The 20,220-nt window shown below is 42.4% G+C and overlaps 2 protein-coding genes across 4 annotated transcripts in view; one reads left to right on the top strand and one right to left on the bottom strand.

Moving 5' to 3' along the window:
- Positions 1–2,273, top strand: part of tarbp2 (TAR (HIV) RNA binding protein 2) — a 16,267-nt gene extending 13,994 nt beyond the window's left edge. For both annotated transcript variants that reach the window (XM_014134050.3, XM_014134052.3), the window contains exon 8: positions 452–2,273. In XM_014134050.3, coding sequence (XP_013989525.1) covers positions 452–609 — 158 coding nt within the window. In that variant the 3' untranslated portion in view covers positions 610–2,273. The remainder of the gene's footprint in view (positions 1–451) is intronic.
- On the bottom strand, positions 1,395–19,895 carry tespa1 (thymocyte expressed, positive selection associated 1). Of its 2 annotated transcripts, XR_006758102.2 has the most exons (12): positions 19,693–19,895; positions 19,154–19,196; positions 12,727–12,770; positions 12,552–12,605; positions 11,549–11,588; positions 11,321–11,377; positions 10,932–11,024; positions 10,405–10,613; positions 5,699–7,131; positions 3,798–3,885; positions 3,428–3,526; positions 3,002–3,214 (listed from the first exon to the last, which is right to left on the bottom strand). XR_006758102.2 is itself a non-coding variant. In XM_014134049.3 (11 exons), the coding sequence occupies exons 1-11, from the start codon at positions 19,880–19,882 to the stop codon at positions 2,754–2,756; spliced, it is 2,712 nt and encodes a 903-aa protein (XP_013989524.3). In that variant the 5' UTR covers positions 19,883–19,894; the 3' UTR covers positions 1,395–2,753. The 2 variants fall into 2 exon arrangements, 1 of the variants encoding a protein (XP_013989524.3); XM_014134049.3 differs by lacking the exon at positions 3,428–3,526 and having other exon boundaries at positions 1,395–3,214; positions 19,693–19,894.
- Between the last annotated feature and the right edge of the window lie 325 nt (positions 19,896–20,220).

A 20,220-nucleotide genomic window follows, 5' to 3' on the forward strand; every position in this document is an offset into this window, starting at 1 on the left:
GCCCCCCCCACACACACACACGCATACAAATAAACAATCCATAAAGGCCAACAAATAGAAAATAGTCCCACAGGGACTATGGGGAGGGTTCTCTCTGGTTGCCGGGAGAGGTCTGTGGTGTGACTGACGAGCAAACCCTAGTTGCTAGGGGTGTTGGGAAGGATGGAAACATGGTTTCTGGGGTTGTGTGTGTAGGTCCACTTTGTTTTCCTGTTTTATACTGAATGTATTATTATTAATTTAAACGTAAGATATTTTTTCTTGAGTGGCAGTTACTTGTTTTATTGTATTGAAATGGATAATGTACCTATAACCCTCCCCAACTAAAAGTTACAAAAATAAAAACATGCTAAACTGATCCTAAACCAGCTCTTTGTGAATACGTGGCCAGGCTGTGATGTCTTTATTGTATGAAACTAATGTGGGTTTCCTTATTTCTATGTTGTTCCAGAGGAGCGCAGTCTGAGCGGACTGTGCCAGTGTCTGGTAGAACTATCCACTCAGCCAATCACAGTGTGCCACGGCTTCGCACCCAATCAGGACGCTGCCCGCGCCAGCGCAGCCCACAATGCACTGCAGTACCTCAAAATCATGGCTGGGGGGAAGTGACCGTCTCCCAGACCGACCTCTCCATGGCAACGACTAGACCCTGATCATATGACATCCACCTCGGAGGGTGGAAGCATCTTCCAACCAATGGTGGTCAAGGGAAGTGACCATTGATTGACCCAGAATTACCCATGATGTGGGAATTGGAATTGAGATTTATCCCCCCCCCCACAGCCCCATAGTCGTCCTATCTGGTCTGTTCATTCCTAAATGCCCCCTGAAGATATCCCACATAGCCCTAGATCATTTGTCCCAATGCCCTGAAGATATCCCATATAGTCCTCAATGTCCTCTTGATTGGCTACACTGGCTATTTATTTGGATGGTCAGTCACCCACCTGCTCTGCTGTTACATGCCTAGAGAGATACTCTGCGAAAGGGAAAAATACATTTTACTACAACCCCCATTTGACTGTAGCCTCATTGACTTTTTTTTAGTTGCCACATCTACAATGATTGGCTTTGGTTGCCTTTTCATTAGCTAGTACTTTGTCGTCAACCAAAAATATTTCTTCCCCCCCCCCCCCGTTGAAGAAGTCTTGGCCTGAATGAAGTCTAATTTTGGACATTGAAAAGTGGACATTTAATGACATGAATTCTCAAATTGGAGACTTGTGTACTTTTATTGCCAAGTTGACAAGATCCAGCCCATCTGTCTTGTCATTTTTGTGTTTAGTAATTGGCCGTTTTTTTTTTTTTTTTTGAAGAGTCATCTGATAACTGTTAAAAGATGTACATTTTAAATTGTGATTGCTTAACATCTGAAATGCAAAATGTTATTTTGAGGTTTGAAATTACATTTAACATTTGTGTACTTTACCATTGAATTTTTTTCCTTTGTCAGACCTCACCCTGTTTGAAATTGTGAATAGATTACTGTGATTTTTAAAATTGGTAATTTTAGGATGTCAGAAGTTAAGTTGTTTGAGTAGCTGGTTGCTCTCGTAAAACCGTGTCAATGGCCCCTCAATGAATTGATAATATCACTTCCCTGAACTGGTTGCTCATAATGTCTGAAATGGACCATCTCATTAGCCTGTGTGCCAGTCTGTTCATGGTCTCTTACCCACAACTTATGGAATTGCAATGTTAAACAATGACAATAAGAGGAGGCCAAAAGCACAAACAGATCTGGGACCAGGTTAGTGTCTAATGGAATTGTATCGCTGCATTTTAATATAGTAGATCATCTAAGTTGGATTCCTTTATACAACGGCTGACTAATCTGCTCCTCATCTACCTCCTGTTACATGCTAATGGTATAGCCTGAATTCTATATCCTCTCCCATGTTTACTCCCACCAGTTCAGATAGTCAAGCCTTCATGGTTTCATATGGGAGGTTGAGTCAAGAATAGTTTTGGTGGTGTGTCTGAAGTCAACTTGGCTGTAGTAGGGTGGCTATAGGTTGCTGCTACATCTCATGATGAGCAAGCAGTGAGAGAAGAAACACATCACATACCACACCTCTGATTCAGATTAGTTGGGTGGAAGACCTGACTAGGTATCCTCTCTCCCCCCCCCCCCTTTTCCAATGTTTGACGATTTTGTGGAAAGTGTTGCCCAAATACATAGTTGAACTGAAATGTGGCCTATCACGGTTTTGATTTGTTCCTTTTTGAATAAAATACTTGATTTTAGTGCAAATAAAGGTTTATTGAAATCACTTTAATATTGATTCTCTTTATTTATAAAACATTTCTTTAACATCCATAAATAACTTTCACAGAAGGCACAGCACCAGCATGGATTAATGACTGTCAACGGTAACACTGGACATAGGACAGTCAAACCGACGGGTCGAGTTCTTGTCTGACTACACTGAAGACTCATCTTACGACGCCTGGATAAGTATTTAACATGTCAGCTAACCACATTGCGTTGTCTGGCACACAACTGTTGGTTGATGCAATGCCTGTGCATCAGGTTAGGAAACTTGATCTGTGTGTTAAATATGCCTCCGGGGCGATGCGCTAACCCACGGAAGATAACTGAACTCGGTCGAAGCACTGGTGTGACGTCGAAGTGGGTGTAGTCAGAATGCCACCGATTTTTTTTTTCATTAACAATAACAAATCTTTTCATACTTCATGAACAATCCGTATCTGTTGAATGCACCTTCAGTGGCTGAATATGTTTGTTTGACTCACACAAATAAATAATATTTCCCTGAGGGTCTGTCCGTCGGCTCCTCCTTTCTGTCCGTCGGCTCCTCCTCTCTGTCCGTCGGCTCCTCCTCTCTGTCCGTCGGCTCCTCCTCTCTGTCCGTCGGCTCCTCCTCTCTGTCCGTCGGCTCCTCCTCTCTGTCCGTCGGCTCCTCCTCTCTGTCCGTCGGCTCCTCCTCTCTGTCCGTCGGCTCCTCCTCTCTGTCCGTCGGCTCCTCCTCTCTGTCCGTCGGCTCCTCCTCTCTGTCCGTCGGCTCCTCCTCTCTGTCCTTCGGCTCCTCTCTGTCCGTCGGCTCCTCCTCTCTGTCCGTCGGCTCCTCCTCTCTGTCCGTCGGCTCCTCCTCTCTGTCCGTCGGCTCCTCCTCTCTGTCAGGGGAGTAGACGTCTTCATCTGCGTAGCCACTACTGTCTGATTGCATGCTGTCCCCTCGAACCACCAGACCTACAGAAAGAAAACCTCAGGTCTACACACAGATGGATACAGCCATACTCTCCTCATGGCTTTAACACAGGCCTACAGTACTTCCCAGAATTAAACATGCAGGGTCAACCAGAAATCTGCCCATACTTTCCTCAACATTTTCAGTTAGCTGACGTTCTTGATGAACAACAATAAATTCTGACGAGAAAGTGTGGGTACAAGTTGTGAACACACCTTTCTTCACACATACGTGTGCGCACACAGCACTGCCCATTTCAGCTACAGTATCAACCACATTCACTTCAAACTGTCATTTGAAAAGGGTGTGTGTTCCTGTGAGATTAAACCAAAGTCCCAGTCAGCAATTTGACTGCTCTGAATCACACTAGTCAGTCATCTTTCTCTAAAAACAACTAGTTTGGTAGTAAATTCTTAAAAAAAAAATAATAATAATATTGGGTTCTCCTATGGGGACAGCCGAGGAACCATTTTAGGTTCTAGATAGCACATTTTCCCCCCTAAGAGTGTAGTGAGCAGATATAGACTTAATATCACTAGGTATCAGCTGACTATGACCACATATCAATCAAGACTATGAACTTACCTTTGTTTTGACTGACAGTAGAACGTGACAAAGATGTTGACCTTATAGTTTCTTGCTGTCCAAAGTCTTCCTCCCCTGCGCTATGTACCTATTGGAAAAACAGGTAATCAGGAAAAACTCCTGGCCCAAGTATACATAGTCACTTCACCCCTACCTACATGTACAAATTACCTCGACTAACCTGTACCCCCGCACACTGACTCGGTACCGGTACCCCCTGTATATAGCCTCGTTATTGTTATGTTATTGTGTTACTTTTTATAATTATTATTTACTTCATTTGGTAAATATTTTCTTAACTCTTCTTGAACTGCACTGTTGGTTAAGGGCTTGTAAGTAAAGCATTTCACGGTAAGGTCTATACCTGTTGGTTAAGGGCTTGTAAGTAAAGCATTTCATGGTAAGGTCTATACCTGTTGGTTAAGGGCTTGTAAGTAAAGCATTTCATGGTAAGGTCTATACCTGTTGGTTAAGGGCTTGTAAGTAAAGCATTTCACGGTAAGGTCTATACCTGTTGGTTAAGGGCTTGTAAGTAAAGCATTTCATGGTAAGGTCTATACCTGTTGGTTAAGGGCTTGTAAGTAAAGCATTTCATGGTAAGGTCTATACCTGTTGGTTAAGGGCTTGTAAGTAAAGCATTTCATGGTAAGGTCTATACCTGTTGGTTAAGGGCTTGTAAGTAAAGCATTTCATGGTAAGGTCTATACCTGTTGGTTAAGGGCTTGTAAGTAAAGCATTTCACGGTAAGGTCTATACCTGTTGGTTAAGGGCTTGTAAGTAAAGCATTTCACGGTAAGGTCTATACCTGTTGGTTAAGGGCTTGTAAGTAAAGCATTTCATGGTAAGGTCTATACCTGTTGGTTAAGGGCTTGTAAGTAAAGCATTTCATGGTAAGGTCTATACCTGTTGGTTAAGGGCTTGTAAGTAAAGCATTTCATGGTAAGGTCTATACCTGTTGGTTAAGGGCTTGTAAGTAAAGCATTTCATGGTAAGGTCTATACCTGTTGGTTAAGGGCTTGTAAGTAAAGCATTTCATGGTAAGGTCTATACCTGTTGGTTAAGGGCTTGTAAGTAAAGCATTTCATGGTAAGGTCTATACCTGTTGGTTAAGGGCTTGTAAGTAAAGCATTTCATGGTAAGATCTATACCTGTTGGTTAAGGGCTTGTAAGTAAAGCATTTCATGGTAAGGTCTATACCTGTTGGTTAAGGGCTTGTAAGTAAAGCATTTCACGGTAAGGTCTATACCTGTTGGTTAAGGGCTTGTAAGTAAAGCATTTCACGGTAAGGTCTATACCTGTTGGTTAAGGGCTTGTAAGTAAAGCATTTCATGGTAAGGTCTATACCTGTTGGTTAAGGGCTTGTAAGTAAAGCATTTCATGGTAAGGTCTATACCTGTTGGTTAAGGGCTTGTAAGTAAAGCATTTCATGGTAAGGTCTATACCTGTTGGTTAAGGGCTTGTAAGTAAAGCATTTCACGGTAAGGTCTATACCTGTTGGTTAAGGGCTTGTAAGTAAAGCATTTCATGGTAAGGTCTATACCTGTTGGTTAAGGGCTTGTAAGTAAAGCATTTCATGGTAAGGTCTATACCTGTTGGTTAAGGGCTTGTAAGTAAAGCATTTCACGGTAAGGTCTATACCTGTTGGTTAAGGGCTTGTAAGTAAAGCATTTCATGGTAAGGTCTATACCTGTTGGTTAAGGGCTTGTAAGTAAAGCATTTCACGGTAAGATCTACATGTTGTATTCGGCGCATTTGACAAAGTTTGATTTGATTTATGTCAGGCAGCCAAGGATGGATAGATAATGGACTACACCAGATAGATGTGTGTATCAGCCCTAGGAACTCAGAGACCGGAGTACGGTGCCCCATATAGGTCAATCCAAAACAGTTCTGTCACTTACCTCCTCCAGTTCAAAGGAGTTGGCCTGTTGAATAGCGTGGGAGACCTGCCCCTGGATTGGTGGTGGTTTCAGAGGACTCAGGTACCTCTTGTTCCTCCGTACACCTGGATAATACTGGGCTGCTGGAGCCACCATTGTGGTCCCACCACTGGGAGGGAGAATCATCTCAGGTGCATGCGTGTCTAAAGAACTAGAAGGCATCACATCAGTAACAGTGATGAGACAAGGGGACTTCCTGCAACTATGGAGCTCTATAGGCACGAACGTTGACACCACCAGTGTTCCAGTTTCTCCCAAACTGGATTCAACCTTACACATTGGAGTTAGTGTGACCTCTAAACTCTTGGCTGAGTTACTGGTAGTTAAGCACTCCTCCTCCCCGGGTTTGTGTAGTCCGTCTGATGTGGTGAGGGATCGGTCAGATCTTCTGACGTTCTCAGAGGAGATAACAGATGACAAAATGGCCGACGCCTTTGTGTTATTATTCCACTGTTGTAGTTGACTGCTGTACGGCGCCTGGTGAACACTCTCAACGATCCGAGGACGGGTGATGTCATGGGTAACCTTGGCGACCGGTGCCACTACTGTTGCCCAGCCTGTGGGATGAATTGTGTTTTGAGTTTCTCCAACCTCACAAGTAGGTCTCGGAATAGTAAGGCCAAAGTCCAGCTTCTTCCTACTACTGGGCTCTCTCTGATGACCTGATTCTGAAAGTGATGATGCCCCAAGGTTGGGTGTTCTGTCAGGATGTCGCTCTCTCTCTAAATCAACTCCATCCCTATCTGATAACGATCCCTGCTCCAACTCCTTGTCCCTGACTGTGTCTCTATGTGTCTCTGTCTCTCTGTCCCTGAACATACATGTGCCCACAGCACATGTCTTATTACTATCCCCAGTGTCCATATCCTGTACATCTGAAAACACCCCCTGCTCCCCCTCCCTGTCTATGTGTCCCTGTGTCTCTGTCTCTCTATCCTTCAGCATCGTGTCCACAGCAGCACTCGTCTCATTACTGTTCCCTGTATCCTGATTATCCTCCTCCATGTCTCTGGATAAAGGCTCTGCCTTGGTGTTCTCCAGGACTAGACCCACCAAGTCAGGCAGGCTGCTTCTCTTCTTGGGGGCCGAGCCAGACCCAGGCCCGGGGGAGAGTCCTGGTCTGGGGCAGACAGAGTCCGAGCCCAGCCGGGCGGAACCCCCAGAGCCAGTATACAGGCACATCTTAGAAACCGTGTCCTTGAGTCGTTCCACTGGAGACCTCGGTTCGCTGCGGACGCTTCCCATGAAGCGCCGTCCGATCTGCCCGTCAGCGGTGGGGGAGAAGCTGAACTCGGGAGGTGCGAGTTTCTGGAGGGGTGTGCGGGACACGTGTGAGTAGAGGGAGTAGAAGGCGTTGGCCATGGCTGTCAGCACCTCTACCTGCCTGAAACGACCTGCAGGGTGGAAGAAACGTTCATCAGGGAAAGAGAAATGAACAGTTTGTTTGGAATGCTGCCTAACAGAGGACAATCAGAGTATTGTACTGTTTGGAATGCTGCCTAACACAGAGGACAATCAGAGTATTGTACTGTTTGGAATGCTGCCTAACACAGAGGACAATCAGAGTATTTTACTGTTTAGAATGCTGCCTAACATAGAGGACAATCAGAGCATTGTACTGTTTGGAATGCTGCCTAACATAGAGGACAATGGGAGATGTGAATGTTGATAGAAAAGTTGGAGTGTGATGTATTGTACTGTATCAGGACTGATTGGTGGAGAAACATACTACAGTGCCTTCAGAAAGTATTCACACCCCTTGATTTGTTCCACATTTTGTTGTGTTACAACTTGCATTTAAAACAGATTACATTTTAAAAACAATTGTCATTGGTTTACACCCCATAATGTCAAAGTGGAATCATGTTTTTTGATGTTTTTACAAATGAATAAAGAAATGTCTTGAGTCAATAAGTAATTAACCCCTTTGTTATGACAAGCCTAAATCATTTCAGGGGTAACATTTTCTTTAACAAGTCACATAATAACACTGTGTTAAATGGTAGTGTTGAATATGATTTTGAATGGCTAGCCCATCTCTGTACACCACACATACAATTATCTGTAAATTGAGCAGTGCATTTCAAACACATATTCAACTACAAAGACCAGGGAGGTTTTCCAATGCCTCACAAAGAAGGACCACTATTGGTAAATAAAAGCTGTCATTGAATATCCCTTTGACCATGGTAAAGTTATTAATTACACTTTAGATGGTGTATCAATACACCCAGTCACTGCAAAGATACAAGCATCGTTCCTAACTCAGTTGGCAGAGAAGAAGGAAACAGCTTAGGGATTTCACCATGAGGCCAATGGTGACATTAAAACAGTTACATATTTTAATGGCTGTGATAGGAGAAAACTGAGGATGGATCAACAACATTGTAGTTCCTCCACAATACTAACCTAATTGACAGAGTGAAAAGAAGGAAGTTAGTACAGAATAAAAATATTCCAAATCATGCATCTGTTTACAACAAGGCAGTAAAGCAATACTGCAGAAAATGTGGCAAAGCAATTCACTTTTTGTCCTGAATAGTGTGTTATGTTTGGATAAAATCCAATACACCACATTACTGCGTACCACTTTCCATATGTTCATAGTCCTGGCTGCGTCATGGGGATGCTTGTAATTGTTAAGGACAGGTGAGTTTTTCAGGATAAAAAATAAATGGAGCTAAGCACAGGCAAATTCCTAGAGGAAAACCTGGTTCTGTCTGCTTTCCAACAGACACTGGGAGATGAATTCACCTTTCAGCAGGACAATAACCATTTTTCCATCCAACCTTTCTATGCAAGTAAAATACATTTGATTAAAACATGTAATAACTGTCCTGATGGAAACAGAACATTTTTCGGTAAACTTTCCAAATGTCGACAAAACAAAATACGCTAGACAAGGTGGGATCATTTTGTGTTGGTAAAATTAACTTTGCGAGAAATGACGGTGGAAACGCTTTTATGCTCAAATAAGAGAATGTAATGTTATTTTCTCTACCATAAGCCGCCTTCAACGTCATTTTACAGAATTTGGCAGTATGTCCAACCGGCCTCACAACCGCAGACCACGTGAAACCACGCCAGCCCAGAACCTCCACATCCGGCTTCTTCACCTGAGGGATCGATCGTCTGAGACCAGCCACTCGGTGATGAAACCAAGGTGTATTTCTGTCTGAAATAAAGCTCTTTATGTGGGGAAAACTCAATCTGATTGGCTGGGCCTGGTTCCCAGTGGGTGGGCCTATGCCCTCCCAGGCCTACCCACGGCTGCGTACCTGCCCAGTCATGTGAAATCCATAGATTAGGGCCTAATGAATTTATTTTAATTGACTGATTTCTTTATATGAACTGTAACTCTGTGAAATTGTTGAAATTGTTGCATGTTGCGTTTATTTTTTTTTCCAGTATAAACGAGATACAGTGGCTTGGGAAAGTATTCACCCCCCTTGGCATTTTTCCTATTTTGTTGCCTTATAACCTGGAATTAAAATAGATTTTTTTGGGGGGTTGAATCATTTGATTTACACAACATGCCTACGACTTTGAAGATGCAAAATATTTTTTATTGTGAAACAAACAAGAAATAAGACAAAAAAACTGAAAACTTGAGCGTGCATAACTATTTGCCCCCCCAAAGTCAATACTTTGTAAAGCCACCTTATCTTTGGTCTCTTTGTTGCCTCTCTGATTAATGCCCTCCTTGCCTGGCACGTGAGTTTTGGTGAGCGGCCCTCTCTTGGCAGGTTTGTTGTGGTGCCATATTCTTTCCATTTTTAATAATGGATTTAATGGTGCTCCGTGGGATGTTCATAGTGTCGGATATTTTTGTATAACCCCAACCCTAATCTGTACTTCTCCACAACTTTGTCCCTGACCTGTTTGGAGAGATCCTTGGTCTTCATGGTGCCGCTTGCTTGGTGGTGCCCCTTGCTTAGTGGTGTTGCAGACTCTGGGGCCTTTCAGAACAGGTGTATATATACTGAGATCATGTGACAGATCATGTGACACTTAGATTGCACACAGGTGGACTTTATTTAACTAATGATGTGACTTCTGAAGGTAATTGGTTGCACCAGATCTTATTTAGGGGCTTCATAGCAAAGGGGGTGAATACATATGCACCCACCACTTTTCAGTTTTATTAGTTATTTTTTTCCATTTCACTTCTCCAGTTTGGACTATTTTGTGTATGTCCATTACATGAAATCCAAATAAAAATCTATTTAAATTACAGGTTGTAATGCAACTAAATCGAAAAAACACCAAGGGGGATGAATACTTTTGCAAGGCACTGTATTTCTGAATTAAATTTCATTAAATTAACTAAAATATCTAAAAACATGTTTTCACTTTGTTATTATGTGGGGTATTGTGTGTAGATGGGTGAGAGAGAATTGTTTTATTTTCAATTTAAATTCAGGAAGTAACAACAAAAAGGTGGAATAAGTGAAGAGGTATGTATACTTTCTGAAGGCACTGTATGCTATGCTGAGTTATATAGACACTATCCGTCTGTAGATGAAGTTGTCTAGTGTACACTTTGATTTTAGTGATTAAACTGTTTCGACTGCATGAAAAGTGCTACATGACTACAGTCTATCTATCGCCCTACCAATTCCCATAGCTGGGTGGGAGTCCGACACAATGGTGTGGGTTAGTCTTACTGGCCAGGGAGAGTCCTGGGTCCTCCTGTCGGAGCCGGTGCAGTTGGGACTGAAGAAAGAGGCGGAGGTTGATGCCGTGGGCATGGGAGGGGAAGTTGATGAAGCGGATAGGGATACGGGCCGTGACCTCAGGCTCATCACAACCAAACCCTAACTGGTACAGAGTCTCCTCTGCATCCTCTGCATACATCTGCAGCGCCTCCGACACACTGGGGTGTGTGTGTGTGTGTGTGTGTGTGTGTGTGTGTGTGTGTGTGTGTGTGTGTGTGTGTGTGTGTGTGTGTGTGTGTGTGTGTGTGTGTGTGTGTGTGTGTGTGTGTGTGTGTGTGTGTGTGTGTGTGTAGGTGATGAGTCAGAGAGACAGATAGAAGAAGAGAGAGGGGACGGGGACGGAGATATAGAGGAAGAGAGGGGAGAGAGAGAGAGATTTACTGACTCCATTTCAAGTTGAAGCATTCTCAGTGACGTGGTACTAGATCTGTTAAGACTGTGAAACATCAGGTTGAGAGTGGTTGGTCCGAACTCACCTCGATGCTTTACTGGTGCTTTTGGAGAGCCCACTGGAGGCCAGACTGTGACCCAGGTGGAGAAGGGGCAAAGCCAGCCTCTGGCGGGGAGTACTGCAGATACAGTACAAGAGAACAGGCATCAAAGAAAATAAACAATGAACAAAACAAACCAGAAAGATTCTAATAACTTTGTAATAGTAGTTGATGCATGCTATTATTTATTATTATGTCTGTATTAAACAGAAGTCATATCTTAATGTACCCGTATTTAATGTACTAGTAGCTGGGAAAATGCATAAAGAGGCATTGTGAAAAATAAATAAACTCCAGACTATAAATGTAGCTTGCCATGTGTAGTACTTTGTAAATTTTGACAGATCTACTGTGGGTGGCCAGTGGCCACTGACCTGGTGGTGACTCCTCTGTGAGGATGTTTGGGTGGCGGAAGCAGCAGTGGGCAGCTCCTACACAGGCACCATTTAGCCAGCAGGCACCACCATTGGGAGATAAAAGCAGGTCAACTTACATCACTTCAACCATACTTGACTAAACTAAACCTCCCTCTAAATAGGAAAGACGTTTAGACAGAATTTATGTAATTAAACCACATATTCTTCATGTAAATATTGTCTTACCCCAGTTCTGAGACTCCTTCCTCAACATTTAATACTGTAGCTGTAAAACATTAAAGAAAAGTAACGTTTCAGTGAAAAGAAAACACGGGGGGTGGTGTGTGTGTGTGGTGTGTGTGCGTGTGTGTGTGTGTGTGTGTGTGTGTGTGTGTGTGTGTGTGTGTGTGTGTGTGTGTGTGTGTGTGTGTGTGTGTGTGTGTGTGTGTGTGTGCGTGCGCGCGCGTGTGTGTGTGTGTGTGTGCGTGTGTGTGTGTGTGTGTGCGTGTGTGTGTGTGCATGTGTGTGTGTGCTGTGTGTGTGTGTGTGTGTGTGTGTGTGTGTTTTCCCCCAGAATATTTGGTACATTTCCTCTGTGACATGTGTCCCTTTGTGTTGTGACTAGACTTCAGTGAGCGATGGCTTGTCTCTTTTCAGACACGCCCTCATCTTTGCTTTATATATCGGGCCAGTCTTAGGGAGAGTCAGTCAGTCTGCAGCTAAATAACATGCACCAGCATGTCAGACACCCAATTAAGAGGTGAAGGCTTAAGGTTCGGTGCTACAATGAGCCTATTGTTTTGTTTCAGTGTAACTACATGTCGTTGATGTACTAGCAGTGGAGAAGCAGTCCTATTCCATGAGGACGGTGTATCTCACTAACATTGCACAGACCTGTTCCCTGGATTTATTAAATGGCAAATGGAAAAAAATGAAAGCTTCCACTAGTCAAAACAGGTATAATGAACTTCACAAGGTAACACACATACACAGACCAACCTTTCCCAAAACATCCATGATGCTCTCCTAATTTTCCTACAAAACTATTTCCTGCTTTGATTATTTCCTATGGTGTGTTTTTATCTCGGTGTGTGTGTGTGTGTGTGTGTGTGTGTGTGTGTGTGTGTGTGTGTGTGTGTGTGTGTGTGTGTGTGTGTGTGTGTGTGTGTGTGTGTGTGTGTGTGTGTGTGTGTGTGTGTGCCTGCATGTAAATGTGTGCCAATGGGTTTATGTTCTCTTTCATCCTCACCCTCGGCCCCCAGACTCAGGTCATCTTCAAAACTGTTCGATTTCAGCAGAGACTCTGGAAGAAGAGAGGAGATTAAAATCAGTGTTCCGTGTTCTGTTGTGATCAGTAGGATATGACATCATTGCTCCATGCTGACAGTAGATTTCAGTGACGGTGGCTTTGTTGTCAGACTTACCAACAGTCAGATTATGTCTAGAGTTTTCTGAGTCCGTCTCCAGCCTAATGAGAAGATGTAGGTTACATGTTGTTACTAATCATAAAGTTTAAATAAAAATAAATAAATAAAACATACACCCCAAAATAAAACCTTTATTATTGCAACATTGCCTGGTTTGGCAACTGCTCGGGCCTCCACCCGCAAGGCACTACAGAGGGTAATGTGTACGGCCCAGTACATCACTGGGGCTAAGCTGCCTGCCATCCAGGACCTCTACACCAGGCGGTGTCAGAGGAAGGCCCTAAAAATTGTCAAAGACCCCAGCCACCCAAGTCATAGACTGTTCTCTCTGCTACCGCACGGCAAGCGGTACCGGAGCGCCATGTCTAGGTCCAAGAGGCTCCTAAATAGCTTCTACCCCCAAACCATAAGACTCCTGAACAGCTAATCAAATGGAAAGCCAGACTATTTGCATTTCACAACCCCCCCCCCACCCCCCCCCCCCCCCGGAACACTGCTGCTCTGGAACTCTCTGTTAATTATCTCTGCATAGTCACTTTAATAACTATACCTACATGTACATATTACCTCAAATACCTCGACTAACCTGTGCCCCCATGCACATTGACTCTGTAGCGGTACCCCCTCTATATAGCCCCGCTATTGTTATTTACTGCTGCTTTTTAATTATTTGTTCTTCTTATCGCTGACCTTTTTTTTTAAAGGTATTTTCTCAAAACTGCATTGTTGGTTAAGGGTTTGTAAGTAAGCATTTCAATGTAAGGTTGTATTCGGCGTATGTGACAAATAAAATTGAATTTGATTTGATTTATTCCATCATTGGTTACTCTGAGAGTTCCTCATATTGACGTTGGCTGCGGCCCCATGGTGTCAACCCCAAGCCCCATGGTGTCAACCCCAAGCCCCATGGTGCCAACCCCAAGCCCCATGGTGTCAACCCCAGGCCCCATGGTGTCAACCCCAGGCCCCATGGTGCCAACCCCAGGCCCTATGGTGCCAACCCCAGGCCCTATGGTGCCAACCCCAGGCCCTACGGTGCCAACCACAGGCCCTACGGTGCCAACCACAGGCCCTATGGTGCCAACCCCAGGCCCTATGGTGCCAGCCTTGAAAAAGCCATTCCAATGTCTTCTCTTTCTTCTATTACTAATAGGGATAGACCAAATGGTGCAGTTCTATGCAATATTATAGCCATAGCAACTATATAGATATCAACCATCAGAAAGGCCTGTTGAATGTAGCTTGTTTGAATTGGAGTTTCCATGTGACTTTAAAAAAAAAACATAAAGGACTTGGGTTGATGCATCTTAACATTAGGAACTTACTTCCTAAACTGGATTACATTCAGATCTGGGCTATGCAGACGTATCCGGACATTCTGGTATTGACTGAAACTTGGATCTCTGGGGACATTCTGGACTATGCTATGTGTTCAGAGCTGACTTTTTTTTTTAGCTACTACACTGAACAAAAATATAAACACAACATGTAAAGTGTTGGTTTCAAGACCTGACCTAAAAACGAAATGTTGCATACGCACAAAAAGCTCAAATTTTGTGCACAAATGTAGTTATATCCCTGTTAGTGAGCATTTCTCTTTTGACAAAGAAAATCCATCCAACTGACAGGTGTGGCAAATCAAGAAGCTAATTAAACAGCATGATCATTACACAGGTTCACCTTGTGCTGGGGACAATTAAAAGGCCACTCTAAAATGTGTCGTTTTGTCACACAACACAATGCCACAAATGTTTCAAGTTTTTAGGGAGCGTGCCATTGGCAAGCTAACTGCAGGAATGTATTTGTTACATTACAGAGCTGTTGCCAGAGAATTTCCTTTCTCTACCATAAGCCCCCTCCAACATTGTTTTTGAGAATTTGACAGTATAGCCAAACGGCCTCACAAACGCATGTGTGGGCGAGCGGTTCCTGATGTCAAAGTTGTGTTCCAATTCCCGCCAATATCCAGCAACTTCAGACAGCCATTGAAAAGATTAGGACAACATTCCACAGGCCACAATCGACGGCCTGATCAACTCTATGTGAAGGAGATGTAGCGCTGCATGAGGCATATGGTGGTCACACCAAATACTGACTGGTTTTCTGATCCACGCCCCTACCTTTTCTTTAAGGTACATGTGACCAACAGATGCATATCTGTATTCCCAGTCATGTGAAATCCATAGATTAGGGCCTAATTTATTTATTTCAATTGGCTGATTTCTTTATATGAAGTGTAACTCAGTACAATCTTTGAAATTGTTGAATGTTGTGTTTGTATTTTTGTTCAGTATATCTTTAAGCCTTTGTCTGGGGAAAAATGTCATCCATAACCGTTATAGGGGTCTACTGTCCTCCCCCGGCTAACCTTTGTGCATTCGATGAGGAAAATAGTTTATTTTACTAAAATCAGAAGTTATTATCCTGGGTGACCTAAATTATTATTGGGAAATGCAGGCTTCAGACAATCTAAAAAACATGTTTAATGATCTAAACCTAACCCAGATGGTGACTAAGCCTACATGGCCCAGCCCTAAAGATCCTTCAAAGTCAACTCTGATTGTTCTTATTTTAACCAATACACCAGATAAATGTCACGTCCTGACCATAGAGAGCTCATATTTTTCTATGGTAGAGTAGGTCAGGGCGTGACTGGGGGGTTTTGTCTAGTTTATTTATTTTACGTTGTGTTCTAGGTAATTTTTTCTATGTTGGGTTTTTTGTCTAGTTTACATTTTCTATGTTGTGTTCTATGTTCTTTTTTTCTAGGTTGGGGTTTTCGTATGATTCCCAATTAGAGGCAGCTGGTCATCGTTGTCTCTAATTGGGGATCATATTTAAGTTGTTGTTTTTCCCACTTGTGTTTGTGGGAGACTATTTTGAGTTTATGCATGTAGCACCTCTTCGTCACGGTTTGTTGTTTTTGTTTATAGTTTGTCTGTCTTGCATAGTTTCACATACAAATAAAGATGTGGAACGATACGCACGCTGCGCCTTGGTCTCTTTCATACAACAACCGTGACAAATATTTTTCTACTGGTGTCTTCACCCAAGACAGTGACTGTTGCCCAGTTGTTTGCATTAGAGATGTGAAAATACAAAAATCTAAAAGAAGCTTTAAAAAACTTCAGTGAGCAGGCTTTTTTTTTTACACAATCTTTATTTTTAGTGACATTGATTGTATTTCAGCTAATCCCTGAATATTATTTAGCTTTGAGCCTTTTTGTAGATGTCTTCAATACTATTGTAGATAATCATGCTACCTTTAAAAAAAAGGGTTATAGACAGATCAAATGCTTGGTACACTCCGGAATTATCATAAAAGAGATGATGCTTGGGTCAAGGCCAGGAACAGAAGCTTAGGCACAGACTGGCAAGCTTTTAAGCAACTGAGGAATCATTATGTTAAAAAAAAAAATCTAAAAAATCTGAAAGGCTAAATCTGATTATTATGTAACCACTCTTTCAGATTGTAATGGGAACCCGGCTAAATGTAGACTATTTACAGAAAAACAAGTCCTGGATGCTTTGGTAGCAATAGACAACAGCAAATCCACAGGAGCCGACCAATTGTATCCCAGTCTGCTTATAAGTGTGCAGCACCCATCATTGTTGGCTCAATAACCCACCATTTTTTCCATTTAACATTATTATCAGGAAATATTCAAAAAGTATAGAAATCATCTCTTGTGCTGCCACTCCATAAGGACGGAGACAGTAGAGATCATACTCATCACCCCATTTCAACACTTCCTTGTTTAGCTAAGATTCCAGAATCCTTGGTAAACGCACAACTTTGCACGTTTTTTTTATTTTTTTATTTTTAAATCTAAGAGATGTATTTTTGAATGTAAACCAATCAGGGTTTAGGCCTGGGCATCCAATCAGGGTTTAGGCCTGGGCATAGCAACATTACAGCAACCATGTTAGTTGTTAATGATCTGTGTCAATGCTTTAGACACTACAATGAAATGTTGTGCTTTGTTTGTGGACCTGTCAAAAGCTTTTGATACTGTTGATCATGCTATTTTATTGAATAAGTTGTCCTCGATAGGCCTGAGCTCAGACACCTGATTGATGGGGTGAAGTCTGAATAAAGGTATAAAGGTGTACCACAGGGGTCGATCTTGGGACCTGTTCTCTTTACTATTTATATAAACACCATTGGTCTATCTATTAAAAATTGTACGCGGATATACAGTGCATTCGGAAAGTATTCAGACCCCTTGACTTTTTACACATTTTGTTACGTTTCATCCTTGTTCTAAAATGTGGTTTTCCCCCCCTCGTCAATCTACACGCAATACCCCAAAGTGAAAACAGGATTTTACACATTTCAGCAAATATATATTTTTTATTTTATTATTATTATTTTTTTTTTTAAAGTATTGCTTATTTACATGAGTATTCAGACCCTTTGCTATGCGACTCGAAATTGAGCTCAGGTGCATCCTGTTTCTATCCTTGAGATGTTTCTACCACTTGATGGGAGTCCACCAGTGGAAAATTCAATTGATTGGACATGATTTGGAAAGGCACACACCTGTCTATATAATTTTTACCAGTTTAGAGTACATGTCAGAGCAAAAACCAAGCCATGAGGTCGAAAGAATTGTCTGTAGAGCTCCGAGAAAGGATTGTATCGAAGTGGTGGCAGCCTCATGCTGTGGGGATATTTTTCAGCGGCAGGGACTGGGAGACTAGTCAGGATCAAGGGAAAGATGGAGAACAGAGCAGAGAGATCTTTGATGAAAACCTGCTCCAGACTGCTCAGGACCTCAGACTGGGGCGAAGGTTCACCTTCCAACAGGACAACGACCATAAGCACACAGCCAAGACAACACAGGAGTGGCTTCGGGACAAGTCTCTGATTGTACTTGAATGGCCCAGCCAGAGCCTGGACTTGAACCTGATCGAACATCTCTGGAGAGACCTGAAAATAGCTCTGCAGCAACGCTCCCCATTCAACACGACAGAGCTTGAGAGGATCTGCAAAGAAGAATGGAACAAACTCCCCAAATACAGGCCAAGCTTGTAGTGTCATACCCAAGAAGACTCGAGGCTGTAATCGCTGCCAAAGGTGCTTAAACAAACTACTGAGTAAAGGGTCTGAATACTTAAGTAAATGTGATATTTCATATATTATCATTTTTTATCCTGTTTTTGCTTTGTCATTATGGGTTGTTGTATGTAGATTGATGAAGGGGAAAAACTATTTAATCAATTTAGCATAAGGCTGTAACCTAACAAAATTAGGGAAAAGTCAAGGGGTCTGATTACTTTCCAAAGTTACTAGATACAGCACCAGTCAAAAGTTTGGACATACTTACTCATTCCAGGGTTTTTCTTTATTTACTATTTTCTACATTGTAGAATAATAGTGAAGACATCAACTATGAAATAACACATATAATCATGTAGTAACCCCAAAAAGTTTTAAACAGTTTTGATATAGGTTAGGATATATATATATATCCTAACTGGCTTTTTAGCCCCAGTGATCAGCTGCAGTCGGAATGAGTAAATGCTACTGTCTGTTAGATAGACTGTTAATGGTTGTTTAACATTTGCCTTCTCTGTGTTAAACACATCCAAGTCAAACCAGACCTACTGTATCTTTACTATACAGGGTCAAACTAAACTGTCAAGCTATCCTCACAGTCTGTCCAGCAGAGCTACAGCTTTTACAAGTTTGTTCACTTCCTAAAGAGGAAATGCTCTCAAGCGGATTGTCAGATAGTCAAGTGAAGTTAACCAGATGTTGTAAGAACACCCCAGCATTTCTTATCTCACTTTATCCGACTGAAAAACCTACAAAGTAATAATACAAGTTCGAACGTCCTTTTTAGCCGCGTTTTCAGACTACTTGAGCAATTTGACTTGCGTTCATGACATCGTGTTGCCAATAGAGCCGTGACCAAGTCATCTATGATCATTGGTAATAATACATAAGTAATTACACAATACTTAAGTTTCCATCCAGTTATGCAACAATTGCTTTTCTGTGCTAACATGGATGCTATTTTCTGTTAAACATAACTGGAGGAATCAACAGAACAAACAGTAATATTCTACCAAATGTGATGGAAACCTGGGACTATAAACACAACACCAGAGAAAGTTTGGAAATAGAATGTCCAACAGTATAAATAGAAGACAACTAGTTCTAGAACCAAAGGTGTTTCGGAACTGACTCAAGAATCCCCTTTGGGCCATGCCATTGACCTGTAACCATATCCTAAACAGAAAAGATCTATTTTCGAGCACAACTTAATACTGGCAATTCACATCTGTAACATTTCCCCCACACTGTGGGCGGTTTCCATCAACCTTTAGCTGCCACTGACGCATCATCCTTGCCTATTGAGTTCCTCTCTGAAGTTTTTCATTTCAAAGTCAAACCTTGCACGGCATGCTCACTCACCCACAGCCCAGCAGCCAGCTCTCAATCTTTCCTGCTGAGCATCCTGTGGAAACAGTAGATATAGAACAATCTGGGTGCGCATTCAGCATTAAGACAATTAACACTTCGTACATTTTTTTTGCTCTGTTTTGTCGCAAAGCTGTGATGCATCATGCAGTGGCCAGCCACCCACATATTGTGACTTATAAATATAACAGACTAAACAGAGTTGCTGTTAAGGAATTTTAGCCCCCTGCCTGTTGTTGTTCAATAGATATTATACAGTAATGCATCAATGTCGAAGCGGTCTAAGGCACTGCATCTCAGTGCAAGAGGCGTCGCTACAGTCCCTGGTTCGAATCCAGGCTGGATTACATCCGGCCGTGATTTGGAGTCCCATAGGGCAGCACACAATTGGCACAGCGTCGTCCGGGTTTGGCCGGGGGTAGGCCGTCATTGTAAATAACTGACGTGCATAGTTAAGTAAAGGTAACTTATTTATTTTTTTAAATGTCACTCAAATGTAAACTCTTTATCAAACTACCAAAATAAGAACTGACCATCTGAGAAGACATCATCCTCTGATGCAGACTGGTGTGGAACAGACAGGTGGGTGGATGGAGGTCCCTGTGGATCTTGTTCGTTCAGGGTTGGCCACTGGCGACCGGTCTGGAACCAGGCCTGACGCCTGGTTGTAGAAGACGGACTCTCCATCAGACGGGGGGGGGGGGGGGGGGGGGGGGGCTGCATGGGGACAACAAAAACACACTGTTTTACAATATGCATAACTCACTCAACAGCTCACCAATTCATTGAATAGCCTACTTCAATAATGATTAACTGGTAGATACCCAAACAATGAAGTTAGTATTATACAGTTTCATCAATAGATTTATATTGACATAATACTAGACATTTCCAAACCATGACCAGCTTAATGACATTTTCAGTGAAGCTACTGGTGCCTACAAGGCATTTCAAGCAGGAACACATATTCCCTGATGAATAATCTAGTACAGTTGATTTGAAGTGGTTGGAATAGTAAAGTATCACATGATTGGAATGAATAGTTGCTATTTCAAAAAATA

Source organism: Salmo salar, chromosome 12 (assembly GCF_965601325.2).
Source record: "Salmo salar chromosome 12, fSalSal1, whole genome shotgun sequence".
NCBI classification, from domain to species: Eukaryota; Metazoa; Chordata; class Actinopteri; order Salmoniformes; family Salmonidae; genus Salmo; species Salmo salar.

What these genes read in the sequence shown, in the direction of transcription:
- tespa1 (XM_014134049.3), bottom strand. Translation starts at nt 19,882, where the DNA reads ATGCAGCCCCCCCCCCCCCCCCCCCCCCCCCGTCTGATGGAGAGTCCG. An exon ending in CCTGAGTCTGGGGGCCGAGG is followed by an intron (nt 11,589 to 12,551) that starts GTGAGGATGAAA and finishes AATGTTTTACAG; the next exon opens with CTACAGTATTAAATGTTGAG. An exon ending in CCCAGGACTCTCCCTGGCCA is followed by an intron (nt 7,132 to 10,404) that starts GTAAGACTAACC and finishes TCCACCCTGCAG; the next exon opens with GTCGTTTCAGGCAGGTAGAG.